At 46.4% G+C, this 24,503-nt stretch overlaps 1 protein-coding gene across 1 annotated transcript in view; it reads right to left on the reverse strand.

The window, feature by feature from the left end:
- HCN4 (hyperpolarization activated cyclic nucleotide gated potassium channel 4) overlaps nt 1-24,503 on the reverse strand; it is a gene marked incomplete at both ends in the record, with an annotated part of 105,126 nt that overhangs the window by 20,141 nt on the left and 60,482 nt on the right. Inside the window, 2 exons of the mRNA XM_082488723.1 lie at nt 12,920-13,138; nt 21,196-21,357. Coding sequence (XP_082344849.1) covers nt 12,920-13,138; nt 21,196-21,357 — 381 coding nt within the window. The remainder of the gene's footprint in view (nt 1-12,919; nt 13,139-21,195; nt 21,358-24,503) is intronic.

Raw genomic sequence — 24,503 nt, forward strand, 5'->3', positions numbered from 1 at the left:
CTGTGCAGAATGAGGGTACGAAGTACAATGTGCCCTCAACAGAAGGTTTTCCCATGGCACGCAGCAGAATGGTGGCCAGGGTGTATGACCTGGCAGCTTGGCTCTAGACCAGTAAGTGATGTGCAGCACCTCGAGGCCTCAGCCAAGCACAGGAACCCACTGTACCAGGGGCTGTACAAAACAGCAGAACACAGGCCTGCCTTGGATGTTCACAGTCACAGAGAAACTGAAGGACACACAGAGGCAGAAATCTGTCAGTTATTTGACTGAAGCTGCAGTAGCCGTGGCTTGCCTTTCCTCTCCTCTGTGTTCTCGTCTACCCAGCTATGACGGCACCTTTGCTTTCCCACCTAGGGCTGCACAGGTCCAGATCTTCTTCGCCTTTTGCCAGGTCCCTATTGCCCAATGCACTTGTGCTATATAACCTGTCCATATTATTACCTAACAATTTGCATTTCCACCATGTCATTTAGAGGGGAATACAAGGGCACACGGACTGATTCCAGAGCACTATTTGGGGGTGAATGGTGCTTTCTATGAGCAAATGACACCTCCTCAAGGGCACAGGACTGTCAATGGGTCCACTTGCCCTGAAGGTGCTGCAGGGACAAGGTGTGTACATTGCAATGGTCATGCTCCCTCCCACTGGTACGCATTACAGAATACGATCCTGAGCATGTACCACACTAAATAATGCTGACAAAAGGATTGTGCTCTCCCTTTGCCATCCCTCGTTCCCCTCTTCCCCCTGATAAATCTGTCCCTGAATGTCCCTTTACTGCAGCTTGTGCTGAAGTGCCTAATTACCAAACTTCTGCTCATTACAGACCTCCCTTGCACACACCAGTGTCACTCTGCTCTCAGTACAGTCTGTGCTGGCACTGCCTTGCATGCTAACAACTTGATCTGCACCAGAGAGGAGAAGGAATTACTCTAAGAAGCCAAGGTGGCAGAGGGGACACTCGGGGTTTCCTGGCATTTCCAGAGCTTTTTGTCTGTAGCTAGCAGCAGAGGAGCTGGCTGTAAATATTCATGATCACTACAGCATGATCAAAGTCAAGCAAGTCACCACCTCCCCACAGGGAGCCTGGCAGAGAATTGGCAATGAACGCTGCACTTTATTATTTGGATTGCCAAAGTTCTGTAGAGACTGGCAGGGCGTTGTGTCAGACAGCGCTATGCTGGGCGCTGCACAGAGTCTGCAGCTTGTGAATGAGGAAGATAAAGGGAGCAGAAACCAACATCTCACATGTGGACGACTCACTGGTCTGAGGACTTTGCAGGTGATGCTCTTGAATGCAGAAAATTTAAGGGCTTGGCTCAGATGCCTAAACATAGATGTCTCTTACCACTGGAGATGCACTGCAGCATTTGAGACATCCGCGGGACCTGGCAAATCGGACACAGGACATGCAGGATGCTCATTATAGAAAGGGAAATCATTAGGCACTAGCTTTGGCTGACTCAGGTTTATTAAATTTATCCTAAATCCACAAGCAGTTCCGCTTGTTTTAATGCTGTATTTTTGCTGAATAAATAATTTGCCAAAAATATCACCTTATACTCTCAGTTTTTGCCCAATGTCTTGAATTGGAACATTGACCATTGTCACAAGATGCCTCTCATCACCTGCTGCCAGCCACCTGCCCGCTACCCCTCTTCTCTCCACCATAAGCACTTGCAATCAATCTTCATCTGACCTTTGCTTCTCAGGAAAAATACCCCCAGCTTCTCAGATTCACAACCACCAGTTGGATGGGGTGACTCAGACTCTTTGCTTATTCACTACTGTACATGGATTTATGGCTTTGTAACAAAGAGCAATAAATTACTGCTCTGCAAAGTCCCTAGGGCTTGTCAGATTCTCCTACAATCACTGTCCCTAGATAAGGCTCAGAGTAAAAGCAGGACAAATTTACTTCACCAGAAAGAAAAAGGTTCTGCTTCCGATTAAAAATTAAAAACACGGTTATAAATGAAAATTGTAAAATAAGAAACCATAATTCTCTGTCACAGTTAACAAGAGGTACACATTTTGGCTCTCCTGTCTTTGCTGGTGCTACCTCCTCTCACCCATGCCAGCTGGAGAGTTTTGTGGGCTCTTAACTCTCCCTTGTGCAGAGATGGAGTCCTGCAGAGGTACTCAGAAATGAAAACACCAGCCCCTTCTCTTTACATTGGATGAACTGAAGATTCATGTGAGGTTTTCCTCCTTTCCTTGGAGCTGCTCAGCCAGACTGAAGGCCACCACTCTTGCAGCGTCAAGCACCAATAGCGACTAACCAAAAGGCCACTAAAAAACTGCCTGAGGGAGGGTCTTTCAAAGTATAGTGGGATGAACGTGTCTCTTCTCAGTGATAAGCTCTAAACGAGATCACTCCTGAGGTCACCAGCACCACTCAGTGATGGGACAAAGCCAAGGGGTAAGGGTAATCGTGTGGTGAACATCAACAGCAGAGTGCATGGGGATTAGACGTTGCCTGATAACCCTGAATTTACAGGTCTTCCTTTTTTTAATGGAGGCCTTGATAGCGTCCAGATCTGGCACTCTCTCAAGCCTCTTCATGCCCCCTTGAGTTGGCATCCCTTTGAGTGCCTTTCAGATGTGGCCAGGCTAACCTGACAGCCCCCTTTTGCCTCCTTTCTCCCTTGCACTTGTCTGTTCAGTCTTCTTACTTGCCTCCATGTCCTCAGTCTGACCTGTGCTCAGAGGAACGCGCAGAGATTAGTGGCCTCTCTGAGTTCAACTAAAAAGACTCATTTAGGAATTATTTAAATCTCTCTGAAGACAATCGAGTCCATTTAAATCCTAACTCATTTTCTTAAGTCTGTTTTTCCTCAAATAAGCCCTTGAAGGAGGTATTAATATATCAAAAGGGAACCATTTAGCTGAGGATTTTTCCTTCTAGAACTGGCCACTTTCCCTAGTTGTCTCACGACTCCCCTCCCCTTCTACTAAAGCTCAGATCATTCACAATCCAAAGGGAACTAAATATTTTTAACTCCTTCCATGCCCTCAATCTCTATCACGAACCCTCCTCTCTCTGGCGGTAATAAATCCCTGCCTGAAAAGGCTGGACTATTTCCTTGCCCTACTTCTGAATATAAAAAAAAGATCCTGCACCCGAGAAGGGCTGCTCCCAGCCCAACCCTGGCGTTGATACCTCTTTGAGTCCTCTTTTGGTCCACACACATCACCCTTCAGAGCTTCAGAGAAACCTTGATTTCCATTTTTGCATCTCAGTTAATTCAAACACACACACTTTCACAGTATGCCTGCCAACGTGGGCTCACACACATAACCTACTGTAATGAAGGCACTTGGGATGCTTGTCTCCTTCTATCCAAGGATAAATATCCATTTCCTACACTGAGCTGTACGTACTGCTTGCATCCTTCCAGAAACAGGCTGCAATCACTGTGGGACAGAGTTTAATCTTGGCTACAGTCTCCACATCTGGACTCCAATGAAGTCAACAGAGATGCACTTGTGTAAGACAAAGGACGATCAAGCAGAGTAATGCATTTTCATTTAAGTGAAAAATTATGAGGCTCTGACAGTATTTCAAATGCTGGTAGTATATATTCTGTGAGACTGGAGTAAGATATACATGAGCAGCCACCATGTACAATGCTGTGACTCTCTCAAGTGGATTAGGTGTTCATGGGGTAAAGATCAAGTCATGAGATTCACCACATGGAGTGTCTTGATGGGACCCAGTTGCATCTTGTTTTATTTTCTCTGACCTATGATTAGAAGTAGAACAGTGCAGCTCCCCAGCATTTAGTAATCATCCAAACCAAATAAATCATAGAATCATAGAACGGTTTAGGTTGGAAGGGACCTTGAAGATCATCTAGTTCTAACCCCTTGCCATGGGCAGGGACACTTCCCACTAGACCCGTCCAACCTGGCCTTGAACACTTCCAGGGACAGGGCATCTACAGCTTCTCTGGGCAACTTGTTCCAGTGTCTCACCACCCTCACAGTGAAGAATTTCTTCCTAATATCTATTCTAAATCTATCCTCTTCCAGTTTGAAGCCATTACCCCTTGTCCTATCACTACATGTCCTTGTAAAAAGTCCCTCTCCTGCTTTCTTGCAGGCGCCCTTCAGATACTGGAAGCGGCTGTAAGGTCCTCCCTGGAGTCTTCTCTTCTCCAGGCTGAACAACCACAACTCTCTCAGCCTGAGATAAGAGTTCCTTTTTTTTCTGACTCCCATTTTTTTGTCTTTTAAGCCATTCATATTCCCATCCTCAGGGTTTGTTCTATGACCAGATACACATCTTAATCAAAATGATCAAGACACACATTCTCCTGGAGTCAAATGACTCCAGGAGTGAGTGATTTAAGGGAAGAAAAGTGAGTTTTTGTAACTCAGTAAAATCATGATGACCCTGCTGGTGCAACCTTTGTTGGTTTCCTTTTGCAGAGCTCCATACTTGATCATATTTAGCATGAATCCTAGCTTATATAATGTTGCTCTTTTCTCTTCCTGAAATTTTGCTGAGAACTGTAACTGGTGCAGGCTATCTCAGTTTATGCTGAGTCTGCCAACACTTATGAACGCAGTTGGCTCTACATGCATACTCATGCTTATGAGCACTGTCCTGCTGTTTTCCAACAAGAATATAGAAGTTCATAAAATTAAATGTGCACGGGGCTGGCTTCTCCATAGCAATGGGAAAGTGATTGAGAGGAGCTGTATTCAGGCATATGCTGTCCTTCCCATACCCTCCAGCCCCTAGGCAGTAAGAGGATGGGCTTACAGATGAGGCTGAAGCAGGAGCTGGATGCCTTCACGGAGGAAACCAGGGGAAACTCCAAGTGGGGAGACAGCTGGGCTGCCTGCATGAGGGGAATGGTATGGTGGGAGATCAGAGTGTGGTACAGGCAGCTTGTAGCAGGTTGTTTAGAAATTGGTGGTTATTTCAATACCAGAACATCTCAGACCATATCCAGCACAGTACCAAAGATTATCAGGGCTACTTTTGCTTTCTGATTAATAAAGTAAATTTAAACCCACGTCCATCTACTCTTCAGCTTTGGAAGGTATTCGATACCTACATTCTGCAAAAAGCTTTACATAATGTCCTGGTTCTGAGTTCTTCCAAAGACTGGGTTAATTTTGGTATCATGGCACTAGCTCAATTTGCTACTGGAAGATGATTTTTAAGTGTTGCATGTTACATGCTGAAATACATGGAACACTTTTACCCTTACCACAGTGATACCTTCAGAAACTATCTTACCTCTAATCAGGCTCTTTATCTCTTTCTGTGTTCCAAAGACCACAGACACTAGCAGAAAATTCTTGGAGCTTTTTTTCCACTTTCTATTCAACATTCATTACATTGAGGGTGGCTGTACTGATCAGGTGCTGTAGCTGCCTCCCTTTGCTGTTAATCAGTACCTATTCAAGCAAGGATTATGCTTCAGACAATCCCATTTCTGGGCTGTGGGATGTCAACAGACTGAGTAGGGTCAATTATGAGCCCGATGAAACTGTTGTTTGTTTCCTCCCATCAGCTGCATTGCTGCAGTGGCCACAGCACAAGCCAGGGAACCCCACCACGGGGGATGGTGCCGTTAGCACACAGCGCTGAGCTTGCAGTCACACACCCAGAGGACATGGCCTGGCTTTGCTGCAAGCAACGGAAATGTCTGCTAACTTCAGGAGGTCCTAGGAGAGCAGATCCAAGAAATTTGGGACAAATCTCTGCATTAAATATTGTGGGCAATGCCCCGTTTGTCTGCTCTTGCAGGTGCTCAGCCATAAGGTCTGATCCTGTGCATCATGGCAAGGTGGTACAATGGTGAATATACTATGTACAAACTTGTACATCATGGCTACAGAAATAGCTTGTTTTCCATGACTAGCTCCAGCCTGGGAAAAGCACCTGAGGAGAATGACTTACCGGGTTTGAGAGGACCCATCCTAGTATAAGTCAATAGTCCAGCAGAAGGAACTTTTGGACCTGGTCAATGAATCCTTTATTACTCATTAAGCACTGTGAAACTCATTTCACAGGATACTTTGGAGATGTCGGGTCATGTCTCTGGCTCCACATATTTGGAGGCGTGATGGGGAAAGAGAGATCAACATTACTTTCATCAGAAGAGTAGAATGAGCAAGATGTGCTAAAATCTGCCACCAGACAAAGGCTGGAGATGGGGAAAAGGGAACAGTGAGTCTGTGCAATTTGAAATCAGTATTGCTGGGAGCAGCCTTTTGCCAGGAGAGACGGCTCAGCAGGGAGGCTTAGCTCTTCGCATTATGATGTATTTATTTATTTATTTACAGTTCAAGTGCCAAAATGAATTTCAAAACTGATAATGAAGTTTGAAATCCCACACTGGGATACGAAGAACTGCTGAGGCAACACCACTTTCCTTCCCGTGACAACACACGCAGTGCTCGTGCGTGCACAAACATACTGCTCAGACCAGGCTGTCACCGACATTGCTCAAAGAACAGAACTATCTGTCCAGCTTCCACTCTCAGAAATAAGATATCAAAATCCTAGCTATAATCACAGCAAACCAAGACGAATCCCCAACGTAAACCTGCTGACAGAAGGCAATCTACATGGCAGTTTCATTTTTCCTTCTGTAAAGATGTGCTACAAAGACACCGCAATGCTGCTCTTTCCTTCCATTGTTCGCGTGAGCATGGAGTGGGTACTGCATGTACCTCTGCATTTCGTGGCAGTCATAGGCTCCACACAGGCTCTGCCACCCATAAGATGGACACACACACACCTGGGCACTGTCTGCTGTAAGTGCCGACTGATCACACCGCATAAATATCTAGAAGACGTTTTTTACAGCTTCAAAATGGGGCTTCTCTGTAGCACATGGGTAAACAGTTTCAAGGAATAAGAAGTTCACCAATGAAATATTCTTTCAAGAACAAAAACTACTCGACCCCAGATTAGTTAAGACTATAAAGGGAAGGCAATTAGCACTGCAAGATGTTTTTAAAAGAAAATATTAGGTTTTCATTCAACAAACATTTGCATTTTATAACTGACCCAGGATTCTTTCATGAAAAGGATTAAATAACTTTAAAACAATTGACACAAACTTCTGATTTTTTGGTTAGGCTGAACTGAACAAATCATTATTTATACCACTCGGTTACCTGTTTCTTACAAACATTCTTCTAAAATTGAGATGGATGTGGTATCTGTAAAAGGACAGCCACCTTGCAGCGCTGGATGCACAATCCTGAGCCAGCCATTCTCACCAAGTCTTGGCTGCTCACTGCCTGAAAGCATTTAGGGACTTTAAATAAGAGTCAAAGAATGATATACGTTGGAAGGGACCTCTGGGGGATCATCTGGTCCGAATTCCCACTCAAAGGCGGGCAAACCTACATCAGGTTGCAATTTTCTGGCAGCCTCCTTGGAACTACTGTCACATGTGGGTGGGGATGCAGAGAAGGTGGGGTTGGGTCCCCCATGTACTATTCCAGCCATTCTTTAATACGTCAGGGGGGAAGTTGGACTCCTCCTGTAAACTGAAGCTGCATCTAACCTTGTTCCTTTCACTTGCTGACTCTGAACTGCAAACCAGCCAGAAAACCCAGTCCTGATTACAGAAGAAACTACCTAGAGGCATTGCTGAGACACCCAGCCCAGTGCACATCAGAGGCCCTTGCTTCTAGACACAACCATTAAAGAACATCATTTTTTAGCCTTGTTATCAACCCCAAATGCTTTGATTGACAGTAACATGGGACATAATAGTTCTCAGGCTATCTCTTAACAGACTGAGGTAATACACAACTATTGCAGTCATAACAGGATAAAGCAAGGCACTCCAAACTTTTTCCAATTAGGAAATTTGATTAAATTTTGCATTTGATTAAGTTTTCCAGACAGCTTTAATTTCTGGAGTGCTGCACACTCTCTACCCTCTCCTTCAAACACATTACCAGAAAAGTAAGGGAGCTTTGCAGCTTTCCTGACATCCAGAATTGAGATGTTAGCTCAGGAGGGGACTTCTACATAACCTCTTTGGACTCTAAGAATCTTGGAATGCTACCTGAGAACCTACAGACATTGGTGACCAATCATCTTGGGAATGGCACTTCAAATCCTGTCCAGAGTGCTAATGAACATGAAATCTCCCATCCGACAGGTTTGTGGCAGAGTAGATGTGGGAATAATGGCAGCCTTTGCCCAACTCCACGCTAACAGAGTGGCTGACACTAGTTATCTTAATATATCCGCGCTGCGTCGTCCCCAAGGTAGCACTGGCTAAGCCAACCCTGAAGCCACAAGAATTAACACAGCTTCGGTACAGTGCTGCGCTTGGGTTAATTAGCTCTGCTTAAAGGAGAGCTGGAGGGGGGCTAATCAGCAAGGGCATGTTGCCAGGCTAATGTGATCATACTGTATCCAGGACCACAGCTAGGATCTCTGCACCAAATTCCCTGCACGCATTCATTTGGAGGCACTTCAGAACACCAAACTGCATAGTAAACCAACATAAAACCACAGGAGCAGCCATGAAGGGTCAGGCTGAGGGCTCCTCTCACCTTCAGGCTGATGACAAGGCCCGAAATGTTGAGAGTTGGACAGTAAAGTGCTTTTTTGCTTGGATAGCCAGACCACGGGATGAAACTGTGGCAAGAAGGACTGTGCTGATGGTTTAGTAGGGCTGTTTCAGGAACTGAGAGGCGATGTCATTAGTGCTTCGGTAGGATTTATGAAGTGATGCTCTCTTTAGTGTTACCTGCTTGCCCCCTTGCAACTGTGCTGCAGCTGGTGCTTCTTCAGAATATGCAAGTATGTACCCAGCTTCAATATATATATTTTAAGAACAAGAGGCATTGTTCAGGGGGAGGAGGAGCAGGAGAGCAAAGAGCTTGAGAGAATGCCAGTGTAGCAGACAGATCTTGAGGAGAGATGCGGCTCTGGAAGGAGAGATTACGGCTTTACTGGGCTCTGCAATGCTGACAGCAGCAATTCCTACCTCTCATCAGTCATTCTTCCATATGTACCTGAGAAGATAACACAGGAGAGTTGAGCCTCTCTGCAGGATGCCCATCACTGTTTGCATCCTGCTGGGATGGGAGAGCGAAGCCCAGAGTCTCTTTCTGCTTTGTTCCAAGGAGCGTGGCTGCAGTAAGCAGCATAATCACCACTCCCAAAAGCCTCAAGGTTACGGAGTCTGCTGGGGAGGATGAGTGTGTGTGCGTGTGGTGACTTGACATAAATATTAATCCAGCTGAGCTTTGGGATTAGAGAAAGAAATTAATAGGGGAACCTGCAAAAAGCATGAAAATAACTTGCATATCAGTCTATTCAGCTCCTGGGCAGGAAACACTCTCTCTTGTGAGCCACAGTTACTGCAGGTTGTGGGGTGATTTCACAGCCAATGATGAACTTACATGTTAAGGCTTGAGCTGATCCAAGAATAGCTGAAAAGGGCTTTGCGCCTCTGCTCTTGCTTATGGAGCTCCTCCACCAGCACCTTGCACCAGCTTTGGCACTCACTGGACTCTACAGTAAGCTCATTCAACCCACTAATCTGGCAGAAAACTAACTCAGAAGAAAGAAATCAGCTCAGTAAAGGTCTGAGAAGTATGAAAGGTGGTGCACAAGAGTGAAGCGGTGCAGCTGAGAATAGTGGCAGGGAGCACTGGGTGAGAATAGGTATGTGAAGCTTCCCCTCTTTGGTCAGAGCTCTGAGATCAATTCAGTTATAACATGGAACTGCACAACACGCCTTTGGGAAATTTTTCCATCAGAATCCTTCAGGATGGACTTGTAGTAATATTCTCTCACACGTAGGAAATAGACACCAGTCTTGGGTGCAAAGATATTTCGGAGTTAGACACCAGACTGAGGTTAAGAGACAAGAGTCAGCTCCTGATCCTGCACTGTGACCATGTGATTTAGGGCATAACACCCTCTGCGATGCAAGATGGGACAGACAAGTCCCTTCTAACTTTGCCTCTAGGACTGGAAATAAAACAGTCACTTCAGAGTGCCAGATCTAAAGAGCTATTCTGATTCAGAGCTTTTTAAGGGAGGCACAGAGCCAGACCTACATGATGGCTGTGCCAGTTCCAGTGCCCGAGCTGGTGTGAGTGCTCGACACCACATGGGACTCTCCACTCGTACTCAGAAACCTCGGCACTATGCTGTCTTGGAGGGTGAAACTTCCCTCTCCAAATTCTCCATGCTTCCTACCACCCCATCAATCCTATACCACTTCCCGGCCTTGCAGAAATTAGCATAGCATGATGTCAGATGCTACAGGAGGACACTTAGACAGGACAGGGATTAAGTGTCCAAATGTTCAATGAATCCAACCCAGAGTGAGACAAGACTGCTACTGAAGCCAACAGACAACACATCTTGGCTTTTATTCCTCTTCTCAAAAGCCCTGTTTGTACAAGGGAAGAACAAGTTGGTTTGGCAGAGATCTAGACAATATGAAACTTCATCACAAACTCACTCCTGAACCTTGTCCTGAAGGTTACACAAAGCAAAGCCTGTGAGTACAGTTACCAGCTTTAACCACCTGTCCTGTTACCATGTTATTTCTGCTGTTCCTCCCTCTCCCCACTGTCTCCCCATTCTTTGGCTACTCCCAGAACAGCTGCTAAAATCTCTGTAGCCTGAGCCCCTGCTGAGGTGAGAGGCAGAGCCCTGTTTGCAGCCTGAAGGTGTACTCAGCAGAAGTTTCTAAACTGCTGCCTGGTTTTACCAATCAACCTGCAAACTTGTTGAGATTCTTTGCTTATAATATGCTTCAACAGACACATTGTCCCATGAGGACTGAACTAAATTGAGTTGCAGGGCTGCAAATCACAAAGCAGCCTCATTTTAATCATGGCTATTCAAGTGCTAAGGAATGCAGAAAGTAAATACATATTTGTTTTAAGGCCATCATTTGTCCCATTTGCAAGAGGAAAACGAACATACTCAATCCCTGAGGCTTTATTCCTAGGAGAATACCTTGGGAAATGAACCTGCTTTAACCGCTACACATGAAATACACCCTTTGTTAAATCCTCTACCCGCTGCTTTTGTCACATAGCTTTTCTCCTGGTTCTATTAAACCTCTTGTTCACATCTCCAATTCTAATCAGGCTTTAACATCTCACACTTCTTCTGCCACCTCAGCCACAGTTCTTGCTGGCTTACCAGTGACTGATTTCCCTGAGCATTGACCAGAATCCAACTTCCAGGGTCAAATTCTGCTCTTGTCTTCAGATCTGGCTGGGGAAAAAATCATAGTGCCCAGTCCTGCAGGTGTAAATTTGGCTGCGGCTAGGTTGACCAGGTGGTTGGATTTGCAAATCAGTCCTTGACTTCTATGCTACTTCAAACACATTTGAATAAATACTCTGCATACACAGATTTGATCAGCTTGCATTCCTAGTGCTGCAGTGTCCTTCTCTTTGGCACACCTTACTCTCAATTAGAATTAGTCCAGCCAATTTGTAACACAGTGGTAAAACTCTAAACAAAGCCCAGTGCTCCTAGTCCTCCCCACTTCTCCTAGGCTTTTTCTCTCTGTTAGCTCTAGCTGCATTTGAGATCTTCCCTATCCTCAAAGCAGGATTCAGCCTCTGGTCTTCTTTGCTTTCACTCTCTGCGCTACTGCAAGGTCTTTCTGTGGTCCAGCGTTGGAGCCCCCATGTCTCAAACGTGTTCCTAGGCCATCTAATAAATCTTTTCTCCCACCTCCTCGCATGTAGCAACTTAAAATTCACCTTTCTTAAGCCTTGTGCATGCTAGTCATACTTTACCCACTTGAAAACAGCTACCCTTACACCTAATCTAACTGCACCTGGCAGGGTCAGAATAGGGCTAGCATCTAATTCTTCTTCTTCTTAATCTTCAGATCAAATGTATCCATAAGACCCTGACCCTAATACCTCCTTGACTATGGCATTCTCAGCCCTAGTAATTGAGGGCAGTTGCTTTTGTTGATGCCTGAAATTAACCTACTGTCTTTGCAGTGAAGTCCCTTCCTCACCTCTGCGCCACACAGGCGCCTGCTCTTCGTTATACACAGTCACTCTTCAATTAACTCTCCTGTTCTGTGGAGGTGCAAGCCTACCGGTTCAACCAGAAGTTGGCAACAGAAATTTTGCCTGTCTATGTCCTCGAGGGAAAAGTATCATTGCACCAGCACCCCCTTTGCTTTAGATAACAAAATGTCACTGTGCGGACAGCAATATACTGAAGGCTTGGAAACAGGGAAGGAACTGATGCACTCCCATGAGTTACCCTTCATCGGCTGAATCACAGAGACTGGCCCAGTTTGCCCCCTACCATCTTCCAAATTCACAGCATTGCCTTAAACCCACCACGACCAGTTACTGTTACAGCAGTGGTAACTTGAGTAGTTGTGACATTTCTGTCTGTGCCCTACATTATGCAATCCAACAACTGTGCAATTAATTCAATAGCTACCTGGGGAACCTGTTCAGAGCTCCTGAGCTTTGATCTGTGCTTTGGGGTTTGTTACGTAGTTTCACTCATGAGCACTGAAGTGAATATAATCTGGATACTTTTAAAGAAAGTACTTGCTAAACAAAAGCTGCACATTCTGGAACATTCACTCGGGATTTGAAACAAGATCTTGGAAAGGAAAAAGTGACTTACAATTTTAGATACCAGTGACATTGATAATGTTGATCTAAAAAGACAGTCAGAGACAACAAAAATCACCCACTTGCCCTACTATTATTCGTCTGATCTTGCAAGTATTTCCTCCTGAGCGTCTGTTTGAGTGAACGGATGGGTATGAATTACCAATAAACAGCCGTGTGACAAAGACACTGTACCTTTGGCCTCTCACACGGGTCAGTGACAGCCCTGGCTTCCTCCAGACCGTGCATAAACCACCCCTGGGTCACATAAGGGTTGCAAAACCCAGTCCTTACCTTCTCCTGGTACTGACGCCGTGAGGAGTCCAGAGACTGGATTAGGGCTGTGGCATGGCCGATGAACATGGCATAGCAGGTGGCACCGACAATCATGCTCAGCATAGTGAGCCACACATCTGACATGCCAACGGGTGCCTGCTGCCCATACCCAATGCAGAGCATGTGACTCATTGCCTTGAACAGCGCATAGGAATACTGCTTCCCCCAGGAGTCATTCTAAAGAGACAGATAGACAGACAAAGCTTTAGCAGTGGGACAAGACATTCTCTGGGATGAACACATTTTAGAAAAGGATATCTAACATTAGACCCAAAAGTCCATGTTTACATGTTAAACATACAATTTAATTCTTTGATGGCTTGGAAGTGCTGGGCACGCTTTAATTTTTTTTTTTTTAAAAAGCCCAAATTTAGTCACCCAACATTAACTGACTTTGGCGAGGGTTTTTTACAGATTCCATGTACTCTTTCCAGCAAAACTTTCCAGAAAGGAAGCCAGACAGTCTGACAGACTGGTAACCTGGGATAAACTGCAATGATGCATTGGGATATTATCAAAATGACCCACATGTGGGAGAAGGAACTGAAGCAAATGATTACTCCACCGGGAAATGGACTTTAACAGAGAAATGGTAAAAGACAGCCTGAGCAAGGTTGCCAGCAGGAAGATCTTAGAGTGGGGAAAATCACTCCCCAACAATTTAGGAAATGGTCAAGATCTCTGGTCATTACCTGAAGAGATGGGACGGGCAGAAAATTAAGATGATAATGTCCAGACAGCAAGTTCTCAGTGTAACACAGGGCTTTTTTCAGGGAGCTGAGGAAACTACAAATGGTCTCATTTGAGAGATGCAATAAACCACCGTGAGAAGCCAGCTGAAGTCAACGGCTTCTTTTGGACACCCTGTGCTCTCCCACTGCAACTAACACAAGATGCACCTCAGCAATTACATCATGGGATAGGGAAAAAAAAACAGTATAAGTTTCATGATTGTCCTGATTAGCCGGAGTTCATGGAACAGCCCAAGGTACATTTACTATCCTGTGGGTATTATATGCTAGCAAGTCCTTGCCACAAAACCTTATAAAGTAAATGCACTGTCATCACACACAGCTATTACAAGGTATGTGAAAAAATACCTCTGCTACAGAGACATTCATCTCAGCACATAATCTGTACATTCATCAGTCTTCTTTCTGTTCCTAGGAAGGTGTTAACATTATGGATATAGCTGTGCAGATACATGCACCATGGCAACTTAGAAGGTCATTGTACAGAAAGCCTGGTTTGTGGCTTGTCAAATAGACAAGCAATACTTTTGTGAACTCCATTCAGAGAGATTCAGCAGCCTCAGCACCAGTGACCAGCGATGCTGGGAGCCCTGTAGTTTACTGGACACCTCCTTGGAGGGATGTAATCACAATCAGGTGGACGGTTGATGACCTCTCTGCAAACAGCTCTCTGAGCGTCACTAATGTTGATGGAAATTTTTCAGTAAGCTTACAAGTAGTAAACAGAAGCGAAGCGTACTGTTGCTGTTTGTGAGCTGTGGCAAAGAGCTGGAACCTCTGAAGAGTGTTAATGCTTGGTTAGGAGATAAGCACATGGACAAAGACAGGTGATAGCGTTACCCTGGCCATATTCAGTTACATTATGCAACACAGGCCTGATTCACACTGCAACAAGAAGGGCAAAGCAACAGAAGTGACAGCGAAGCGGACACAGAAAAAGTAGCACATTCACAGCCCCAGAAGAGACTGCTCCCTGCTGGCGCCAGCCTGTCTGGGCTCACCTCTCTAATAAAGCAGGAACCTGTTCACCTCCTGCAGCCAACAGAGAGAGAGATGAGACAATGTGGCCACTGGTGTCTCTATTCCTGGCTATGCAGTTGGCTTGCCAATGTGTGAGGAGCCACAGCCCCAAGGGGAGCCAGCTACTGATGAAGGCAAGGAGCATTTGCATTCTGCTGCCTGTACAAGGCAGGAGGAAGGATCCAACCATGGGCGCTGCCTGACATGTAAACACCAAGGGAGTGAATCTGCTTGCTCCTTTGCCTCACCCATGTCTACGCTGTGGCTCCTACAGTCCTAGCCAAGCCAGTGTGGGGCACCCATTTTTCCACCACCCACGTTTTATGTCATGTTGCAGACCAATTTCTGATCTCTGAAGGCATCAAGCATCTCACACACCTTACACAAGCATCCCCACATCTTCACTGTTAACATTTCCAGGAGCCACAGTCCCTTTCCCTCAGCCCTGTAGAACTAGCAGTCACGAAGTCATGGCCCCTGCACCTACAGAACGGCAAATGCTGCAAACAGTATGGCTTTAGCCCATCTATTGCCCATGCTTCAGCAGCTAAGTCATCATCCTGAGACAACAGGCAGTAGCAGTCATACTTGACCAACCTTTGCTTAAAATAGTGCCTCATCTGTAAAGGTGGGCAGCACATTCGCAACTTTGCTGGGGCCAAAGTAGTAGTGCAGGTGTCCTGTCCCATCCCTTCCTTGTTAAATGAATTCCTTTCCCATGCAGGCATTTCTCAACGGCCACTGTAGAAATGCTGCTGCCTTCTGAGTTCAGTGTGGTAGTAGTTTAACAGGGCAGCACAGCTCCACAACAGAATTGAGAGCACGGAGAAAAGAAATGCCGAGCTGAAATTCCAAAGGGAATTTGGGGAGACAGAGTAAGAATAGCTGAGCTGGAATTTGATACACTGGGAAACTGGCTGCCAGGGTCTTTAATGGCCGGGAATGATCAGAGTCTAAGAGGAACATCTGGGTCTCAGGCAGGTTCAAATTTTAAAAGCCATTCTTCCAGCAAATTGCTGCTCGGGAGTGCTGTTTACGAGGAAGCTTGCCAGTGTTTTGTAGGAATTAGTCATCCAAAACTACAACATCCAACATCACTGAGCCCCCGTAGCCTGCAGAAATACTTCTGGCTCCCTGGGAACTCTATACTTACAAGTCGCAACCCCAATTCCCATCAGCAGCACGACTCCCTGTGAGGACAGCCTGCTTTGTGCCAGACCGAGGAGATCGCTGAGTAATGACAGACTGAGGGGTGAGAGCTGGAGGAAAACAAGCAGTGTTTAAAAAAATCCTGAGCAATGTGGTCTGCTGGGAGAAGAGATCAAGGACTGCTGAAAGAGAGGCACTTCCATGAAGGGGAAACCTTTCAGAGCAATTACCTTTAGGACACAACCTCTGAGCTCTTTGAGCATCTGTAAAGAGCACTGGATCCTCACGGCACAGTCTACGTGATGACTCTTTGCTTATAAGTTTCGGTATATGTTTAGTTTTTAGGCCTGCTCTACGCTCTTCTGTTTCCCACAGAATAAGCAGGTCAAGAATGCGGTACTTTAAGCCAGACTAGTAGTAGTGGTTCCAAATGTACTGTGGTCACAAGTTTACTAGCATCGTGGTGCCTTACACTGATACAGCTTGCTTCTATAAGAGCCATACCCCTGTACTCAATATACCACTACACCAGTCCCCACAGTGGGAGGGTTATACTACTTCAAATATACTGGAGTGGCTAAAATGATCCATTAGAGTAGGTAAATGAGGCCTTAAACTACAGAAAGAAAATGACTCCTCGTTAACCAAATCTCAAAGCAAGGTAAAATGGAGCTACAGATCTGTGCTTAAACATAGTCAAGAGGGATGTTATCTCAGACACATGCCAGGCACTAAGACCATTTGCAAAAGGGAGTTAAAATTATTTTGAAGCTGCTTCTAGGACTAGCTCGCTTTTAACATCCACGCTGGCAGGACTATAAGGGTTTCTCTGGGATTAGTGTCTCGACTGCAATGCCTCTGCTCAGATCCATCCTTGAATACTTGGAGACACGTTCCTGGCACTTTTCAAAGGCAATGTTGGATTCTGCAGTACCTTACAGAAGCACCAAAAGAAACAGTGTGGTGTCTTATAGGATGTTCTGGGTCTGATGTACATGTGAGTGTACCTGGTTGAACCCTCACAGAAGAAGATTAGAGAGAGGGGAGACACAGAGAAATACTGGCAAATTCTTGGGGTAGGTGCATAGTCCACGGGCATAATGTTATGCCTGACCTACACTGCTCACTTTTCATAGTATTAAGGAGCTGTCTGTATTGAAAGGGCATATTTCAGTCTTGTGAACTCCCACATTTGTCTCAGCAGTGATCTTATCTGGCCACAGAGTTGTTACTCGGGGTTTGCTACTGCACACCACTTGTGTGCTGTGAAGTAAGGCCTCTGAACATCTCTGCCCTCCCCTGGACAACACTGCCCTTTCCTGGGCAGGGAAAACATACCTTTTGATACAGTTTAAAGGAAGGGAATGGTGGGACAAGAAATGGAGATGATGGGTCAAACTTCACATCAGACAGAACCTGTGTGTTCTGGGCTTATTTCCAAGAAGAGCTTTGCATGGCCTTCATCTAACAGAAGAGGAGATTTTCTTGGGACCCCGTGCTTTAATTGCCCCAGTCAGCATTGCCTGGGACCCCTACCCACGCACCCATTGTCCCTGGAGCTCCATTTCAGCCCAGGCCTGGCATCCATACCTTGCTTGAGCTAGCTATACCTGCACCCAGCCCTGGCCCTGAACATAAATATCTATGTTTTAGCCTCGTTTCCAGCCTTGCCTCTGACTCCATCTCTTGCTGCTCCTAACTGGACTCCCTGGGTAGACCCTGGACATGACTGTCACCCCGCCTTCACTGGAATGGTCAGAGGACGCTCTTATCACAGTTCTGCTCTGCCCACCCTATTTCGGACTGGTAGGACTGTGCCCTAGTAGCATTGCCTGTGCAGGGGTCACCCTTGGCTCCTGGCTCATATCCCATCATGGAGCAGCCCCACTCTTGCTGCTCCCTGACAGATTTTATAAAGCATGATCATCTACTACACAGCTTCATATGCCTGCTGAGTGAGGGCATGAGGGATCTGCTGGACCAGAGGCTTGGGAGGAGTTAGGAATCACAAAGGAGATCCATGCAGGATTGCTCTGTCTTCCACAACACATGCTGCATCAGTTTCTCTTCCTCCTTTCTATCAGTAACACTACAAAAACGTGCTGGGAGGTGGGAAGGGGGGGTTAAGCTCAAAAGGAAAGCTACTCCCCTTCTTTTGGTAGAAGGGAAGATGATTAGTATTTCCTCTGCAAGGTCGCTGCATTTGACATGGGGATATTTGCCTTCCCTACAGGGTTTATCAGTTCAGCACAATACCCAAGGGAGCAAGCCACGTGTTTCCAGCAGCTTTCAGGTCTCAGCAGAGCTCAGATTTCTCTGATGAGGAGCTGCCAGGAAAGGGTCTTGGGGAGATGCTGCTGCCCGCACACATGCCGCTCTGCAGCTGACTCACTAGTGTTTCTCTTTTTAATAAAGTGCCCTGTAGGGAAGCTAATGCTGAAGCCCCTGAGATTGGGGCTGAGCAATTAATGCTGAAAACATCCTTCCCTGCCATTTCAGAGCCAGTTCAGAAAGAAGTCATACAGAGACTCACTCCTCCTACAATTGTTAAAGGTGAAACATGGAGCATGTAGAAAACACCAAGATGAATTGGACCCAGGGATTTATCGAGCCCCTGATATGATTTTGGCAACACCAGACCCTTCACAGATCCCCTGGAAGAGGATCAAACCTTTAGGAAGCAGATGGGAGGTGATGAATCTTCTTTCCGTGCTGTGTTGGAATCAGAGCTGGTCTCATGGACTGCCAAGTGGCTAGGTGGGAAACTCCGGAGCGTCGAAGAGCAGCACCAGCAAACTCAAGGAGAAAGCCTCCAAAGCATGTGGCACCTCACTTTCAGCTCCCTTTGGCTGTAGCAGCTTCAGAAGATTCCTTTTTTCCCTACAGTGGTTCCATCCCAGCTTTTTGGCTCCTGTGTATAATCAGAGCAGTCGTGCACCAAGTATATTTATCTCCTCAAAGCTGTGACCAGGTCAGTACAGAATGTCCCAAAATCCAACCTGCCGACTGTCACAGACAGATGCCGTCCTGGCCTCCCACTTCCTAATCCTGTCCATCACAGCTCTCAAACAGAGCCATTCTGGAAACTACCATCAAGATCTTGGCACCAAAGTCTAAGAACAGCCCAGACCACCAGTTTCTTGTTTCCTGACTCAGTGGTCTCTCCTATTACTTTGCTACAGACTATAGGTAAATTGTTGCACTAATAATGCCATCCACAACCATCACTGGTCCCAATGACACATATGGAAATCTTCTCAAGAGATTAGTGGACAGAACCTTATTGTGAGAAGAAACTATCTGATTCCAGAAAAACTAATCACTCCCTCTGTTAAATGTTCTAAACCCAAGCTATTTTGGGGCTGGCATATTCCTGTACAGCTTCTGGAGTGGAAGCCACCTGAACTATAGGTGGGGTGTATAACCATCTCTCCAGTTCTTCATCCCAGTTTCCTGAGGCTCAATTTCTGAGACAGTCACTGAGATAATAATTTATTTTTTTTCACTTTTATTAAGTGGAAAAAATGAAGGTGATTTAGCTGCAGAGGAGAAGCAGAAAAGATCACACAAGGCAAGTTCAATTCCCAGCTTCACAGGCTCTAAAGGCTGGGAAGACAAGTACTGCAGCATGAGTCCTTGCCTGGTAAAGTCATACATCCTCTTCTGGATAGAAACTTTCTACCTTGCCTATCCTGGAGATTAATGTCCTACTTTCAGTCAGTGCCCCCACCACTGCATTATTCTTCCTCTCACCATGTGTGTTACTGCTAGTTATTGCCTTCTGTGAAGGTTTTCCATGCACCTTGTTGTTTTGACCCTTCAGGTCACTTTGCAGCTTGTGTTGCAGCTCTCATCCGCTGGCCTTTGAGCCAAGTGCGCTCCTCACACTTGTAACTGCAACCCTAGCTTTTACCTCTTTACCCAGGGCTGGATGGGAAAAGCCAACAGAAGCTGTTGCCATCAGACAGCAGCCTCCACCCAAATGTTAGGATAAAGGAAACATCGTTCAAATCTGCTGCTCTGAAGCTGTTCTGCAAGGGCACCATGGCCAAGTCACTTCATCGGATGGCGATGATTTCTGTCTGCACCTCTGTGCTCTCCAGGATGAGGAGCTTCATGTCCTTTTCAACAAGAAGAGCACAAGCACAATGGGGCCCTGATCTTTCATTGCTCCTGCCATATAAATAATAAAAAGGCAGCATGGGGGAAGACAAGGCAGCTGCTGCATGGGTTGTTCTTCTGCTGTAGATAAATAAACGGTTCTAGTCTCCAGAACTGTCAGTCTGGCACCTTTCAACAGTGGGAAGTGAATGATTATTGCAGAGGGAAGAAATGAATAAATAAACACCAAACAGACGACTTTTTCATGGATGCTCACTCTTCTCGGGCATGGGCAGCATGTGCCCACAGCTCTGCATGTGGGAGGCATGGGAAGCTGGCCGTTCTTTTATACATTTTACATTTGTTCTGTTCTGCCCGAGTGCCTGATTATTATTATTTTTTAAGAAGAAATTGGCTGGGGGAATCTGGAGGTTAAGAGCTGCAATAAGAGGCAATTTTTTAAGCTTTGTCAGTTTTTGCTGCTTAATCAACTGGACATTGTCCCTTTGAATAAAAGATCCTGAATTCTCAGTGAGATGGTTGAAAGGTACCATGAACTCCCCGTGCATTTACCATATGGTATAAATCTCCCTCATAGCAAACAGCAGAGTGAGCAGCACAGCTTGGGACGTTATTGGGAAGTCTGGGTACTGATGCCACGACGGGAGGTTGAACTGTGGCTTGGCAAGGTCTGTTACAGCCCACTCTCATGGGATATTGTGCAGCTGCCTAGGGAGAAGGGTTGGTGATCACACCGACCCTTCAAGCAGATACGGAGCAGAAGGCTTAACAGTTTCCTTGAGACCAGTAATGGCTCTAGTACCCCCTCTGCCTCCTGCCTTTGGGTCAGTCTGCCCACATCCCAGTAGAAAACCGTTTCCATTCTTGCTCTTTGCTGTTTCCTGCCAGGAGGGGGAGCCTGGCTCCTGCCTTCTGCTGCAGGCAGCCCGCAGCAGGCTCTGCTGGGGCTGGTTCCTGCTCTGCAGCCCTGGGACTGTCTCGTTGCAGAGATTGCCTCAAAGGAGTCTCCATATCCACAGTGCCATGGCTTTCCAAGTGCCTGCTGGATAGTGGAAGAAGGCTCTACAAGGACGGGGAGTGGAAATGGGAAGCTGGGGGATGCCATGTTAGTGCTGGGAGGTCAATGCTGAAAAGATGATGCTGTGACCAAGGGCCTGGGCCATGAGGGAGCAAAGCAGGGCAGGCACTTACCACCATGCGGTTGAGGGACACCCAACAATCGTCAGGGAAGTCCTGCAGCATAGGAACAAGGAACTGGAGGCAGCCATCCCAGTGACACAGCAGCAGCATCATCCCGATCAGGTTCACAATGCGCACCACTGCACTGGCCAGATCGTAGGTCATGTGGAAGATCTGCAGGGGCCAACAGGGAGCAGATTAGATGGCAGTCCCCCAAACAACCAACCCAACATAATTAGATGCAGTATCAGGGTCAAGAACCTTGCTAAAGTAGCAGAAAAGGCTGCATCAGCTCAGTGCAGGTCAGCCACAGCATGCAAGCAGAACCAGCTGAAAAATAGATTAAAAACCAAAATACAAAATCATAATCATTCACCCCTCTTGTCCTTTGATGTTGCCTTCTAATTTACATTAAAAGCTCCATAACTCATTTTATAAAATAAGTTGGTTGCAAATATTTCTGAAACATCAGCCACTCCTCAGAAATAAACTCTATCATTACATCTTTTTAACTCCAATGCCCTTCCTTGATTTCTATTCTTGCTGAATATATGCTACACACTGACCCATGGTGAAAGCTGTCTTTGTACCGGATGTCAGATGCAGTCTCTGCAAGTATCAAATGGAAGAAAGAATGGCCTCAAACTCAGCACAGACTTCTACAAGAGGCTCTGATTCAACTATTTTCAGCTATTTCTTGTATTCTGCTGCTATATCGCTTCCAGTCTTATGTGAAGGAGGGCAAGGAAAAGGGAAACGAGAAACATGGCAGAGCATTTCTTAGCAAGGAAGCCCGAAATCTGTGAACAGGCAACAGCAACCACACCTTTGCAGTCAGTTCTCTAATGCAAAGGGAGTCTATGACCGTGTTGGCCGTAGTACAGGACACACTGAGAAATCCAGGTGCCCTATTATCAAAGCTGCGTATACAGTCAAGAATTACTTGACGGACACTATTTTTTTCCTGCGGGTGGTGTGTTGTGGAGACACTGGGACTGCTTGGCTCTTTTATGGCCAGCTTTGTGATGGCAGTTAGACACACAGGGCATGCCAGCAACTGCTATCCTGAGCTACATATCTGCCCAGGTTTGGTTTTCCCTACCTTACAACATGCCACAGTCAGAAGAGATGGGCTCTGGCGAGCATGACTGTCCCTGTGTGGCTCAGCACAGAGCCCACCTTCTGGCCTCGTTTGCCATTAACACAGTTCATGAAGAGAGGAGACCTTTAAACTGTCACTGGGCAATGGTTTGGGTCCAGTAAGGACCATACACTTAGTCCTGACAGTGTGCTGGCTTCCAGCTAAAGCAGCCTACTGCATCACCCTGAAAACAGAGACCCTGAACACATCCGGCATCCTCTCCCACATGCTGCTGTGTCACCACGGCAATTTGTGACAGAGCTGGGATGGATGGAGGCCTGACAGCCATACTCCGGCCCTGCCAACATGTCCTACCCTAGCGCCTCGCCTGGAGAAATGTTAATCATTGCTCCCCACATACGGTCTTGCTGTTTCTGGTAGAGGAGGAGTGAAATACTTGGACAGCTGTGTGTGAATGAAGCGGAGAGACTCACTGCTGTCAGCTGCCGTAGCTGGGCCTTCTCAAGAGGCCTCCTCATGGTTTGAAGGCACATACAGCCTGGCTGTTTTGAAGCAGAGCCCCCAGTCTGGTGACACAGTGTCCTAGTTGGGTTTAATGGAAGGGAACAAAAAGCAGAGGCATGTGAGAAGGAAACAAGACTACCGTGAATCAGATGAGGCTGCGTGTCCCAGCTCTGTTCCTGCATTTCCACCCTGACCTGCAGGATGGTACTCCCTTCCAGGGTGTATTTCAATCAGCTCTCTGCTAATCCAGCTAAATCAGCTTGGAGCTTCCCACAGAGCTTGTCTACCCCACCTTGCAGCCCCTCCTGCTGTCTCAGCCCTGGACTCCCCAACAGCTCTGCCTCTCTGCTATGTCATCTGCAGAGTCCCCCTCCACAGCTCTGCTCTTGTACCTTGGCCCTGCCCTGCCGCTTCAGCCCCGCGTGGTCGCACTTTCTGTTCTCTGACCTGCCACCACACCTCTCATCACAGTGTGACTCCCAGTGCAGTTGTAAAACTGACCTCCAAGTGAGCCGTGCAGAGCACACAGTGACACCTATCCAAGCTCACCATTTCCTTAGGGATGTAGCAGGATTAACCGTCAGTACTTCAGATGTAAAATAAACCTGTAAACACAACTTTCTTACGGGGCACCAGGCAGCGGGCCAACAGGCAGAGAGACACTGATACAGGCTTATACAAGATAGCAAAGTAACTTTCAGTTTGCTGTGTTATTAATGAAAATTGATAGCGCAGTGACTGAAACTGCAGGGAGAAGCACACCTTGTGCTTCCTGAGTGCTGCACACCCCCAGAGCACTGCCTGGGCTGCACTGAGCCCCCGTGTAGGAAGACAGGCGTGCAGCGGGGACTCAGCTGCCTGGGAATCACCTCTGGAGGGGCAGGCAATTACGGAGGCAGATGACTGTCAGGGAGGTATCTGAAGCAAGGGACAGGCCATAGGCATGCTATGTGACTATACGGCTAAGTTCATATAACTCCTTGCTGCTCCAGAGATAGTCCTGCTCCTCCCAACCACCCATGGTAGTACGTACCTGCCATCTTTGCCTATACCAGGGATCGGCCTCCTCTGATCCCATAGTGAGTCAGTTCAAGCAGCTAAAAAGGCAGAAAACTTTTGTCATAAATGAAAGGAATTATGGTTTGCCAGTTTAGCTGCCTAAATTGGCTCATCACTCTGTTGTCAGAGCTAGATGTTCAATTTGAACGCCTGTTTCCACACCAGATATTACCACTTCCCCACCTAATCAGGATGCCACGGGGTCATGTGCATTGAGAGATGCCGACATGCTCAATCCAGACCGGGAGGGAGCCACAGAAGAATGCTGGAAACCAGACGGATGAATGATTTGGATAACTGCTTCTGAACCCCATTATTTTTGCTGCATCCAAGATGCAGCTGGAGTCCTCAGTGTCATTTAGTGTGAAAAAGGCCATTCTAGCGATATTTCCGGGCTGAAAAGAAGAAAATATTCAAAATCCAGCATGAAAGGCTGTTCTAGGAAATCTGACTCTCAATGCTGGCTCAATAGGTCAGTAGGAAAACTGAGCACATAATTCATACAGAATAATTCCTACTGGTTTCATCTTTTTTTTTTTTTTCATTATTTTCCATTGCAGAAATGATCATTCTCATTTAGATAACCCAAAGTGAATCCAGCCTATTTGAATGACAGCCACGGGCTATGCTTTTAATGAAGCCAGAGCAGCAGTTT

This window comes from Vanellus vanellus (genome assembly GCF_965231255.1).
Source record: "Vanellus vanellus genome assembly, chromosome: 11".
Taxonomy (NCBI): Eukaryota; Metazoa; Chordata; class Aves; order Charadriiformes; family Charadriidae; genus Vanellus; species Vanellus vanellus.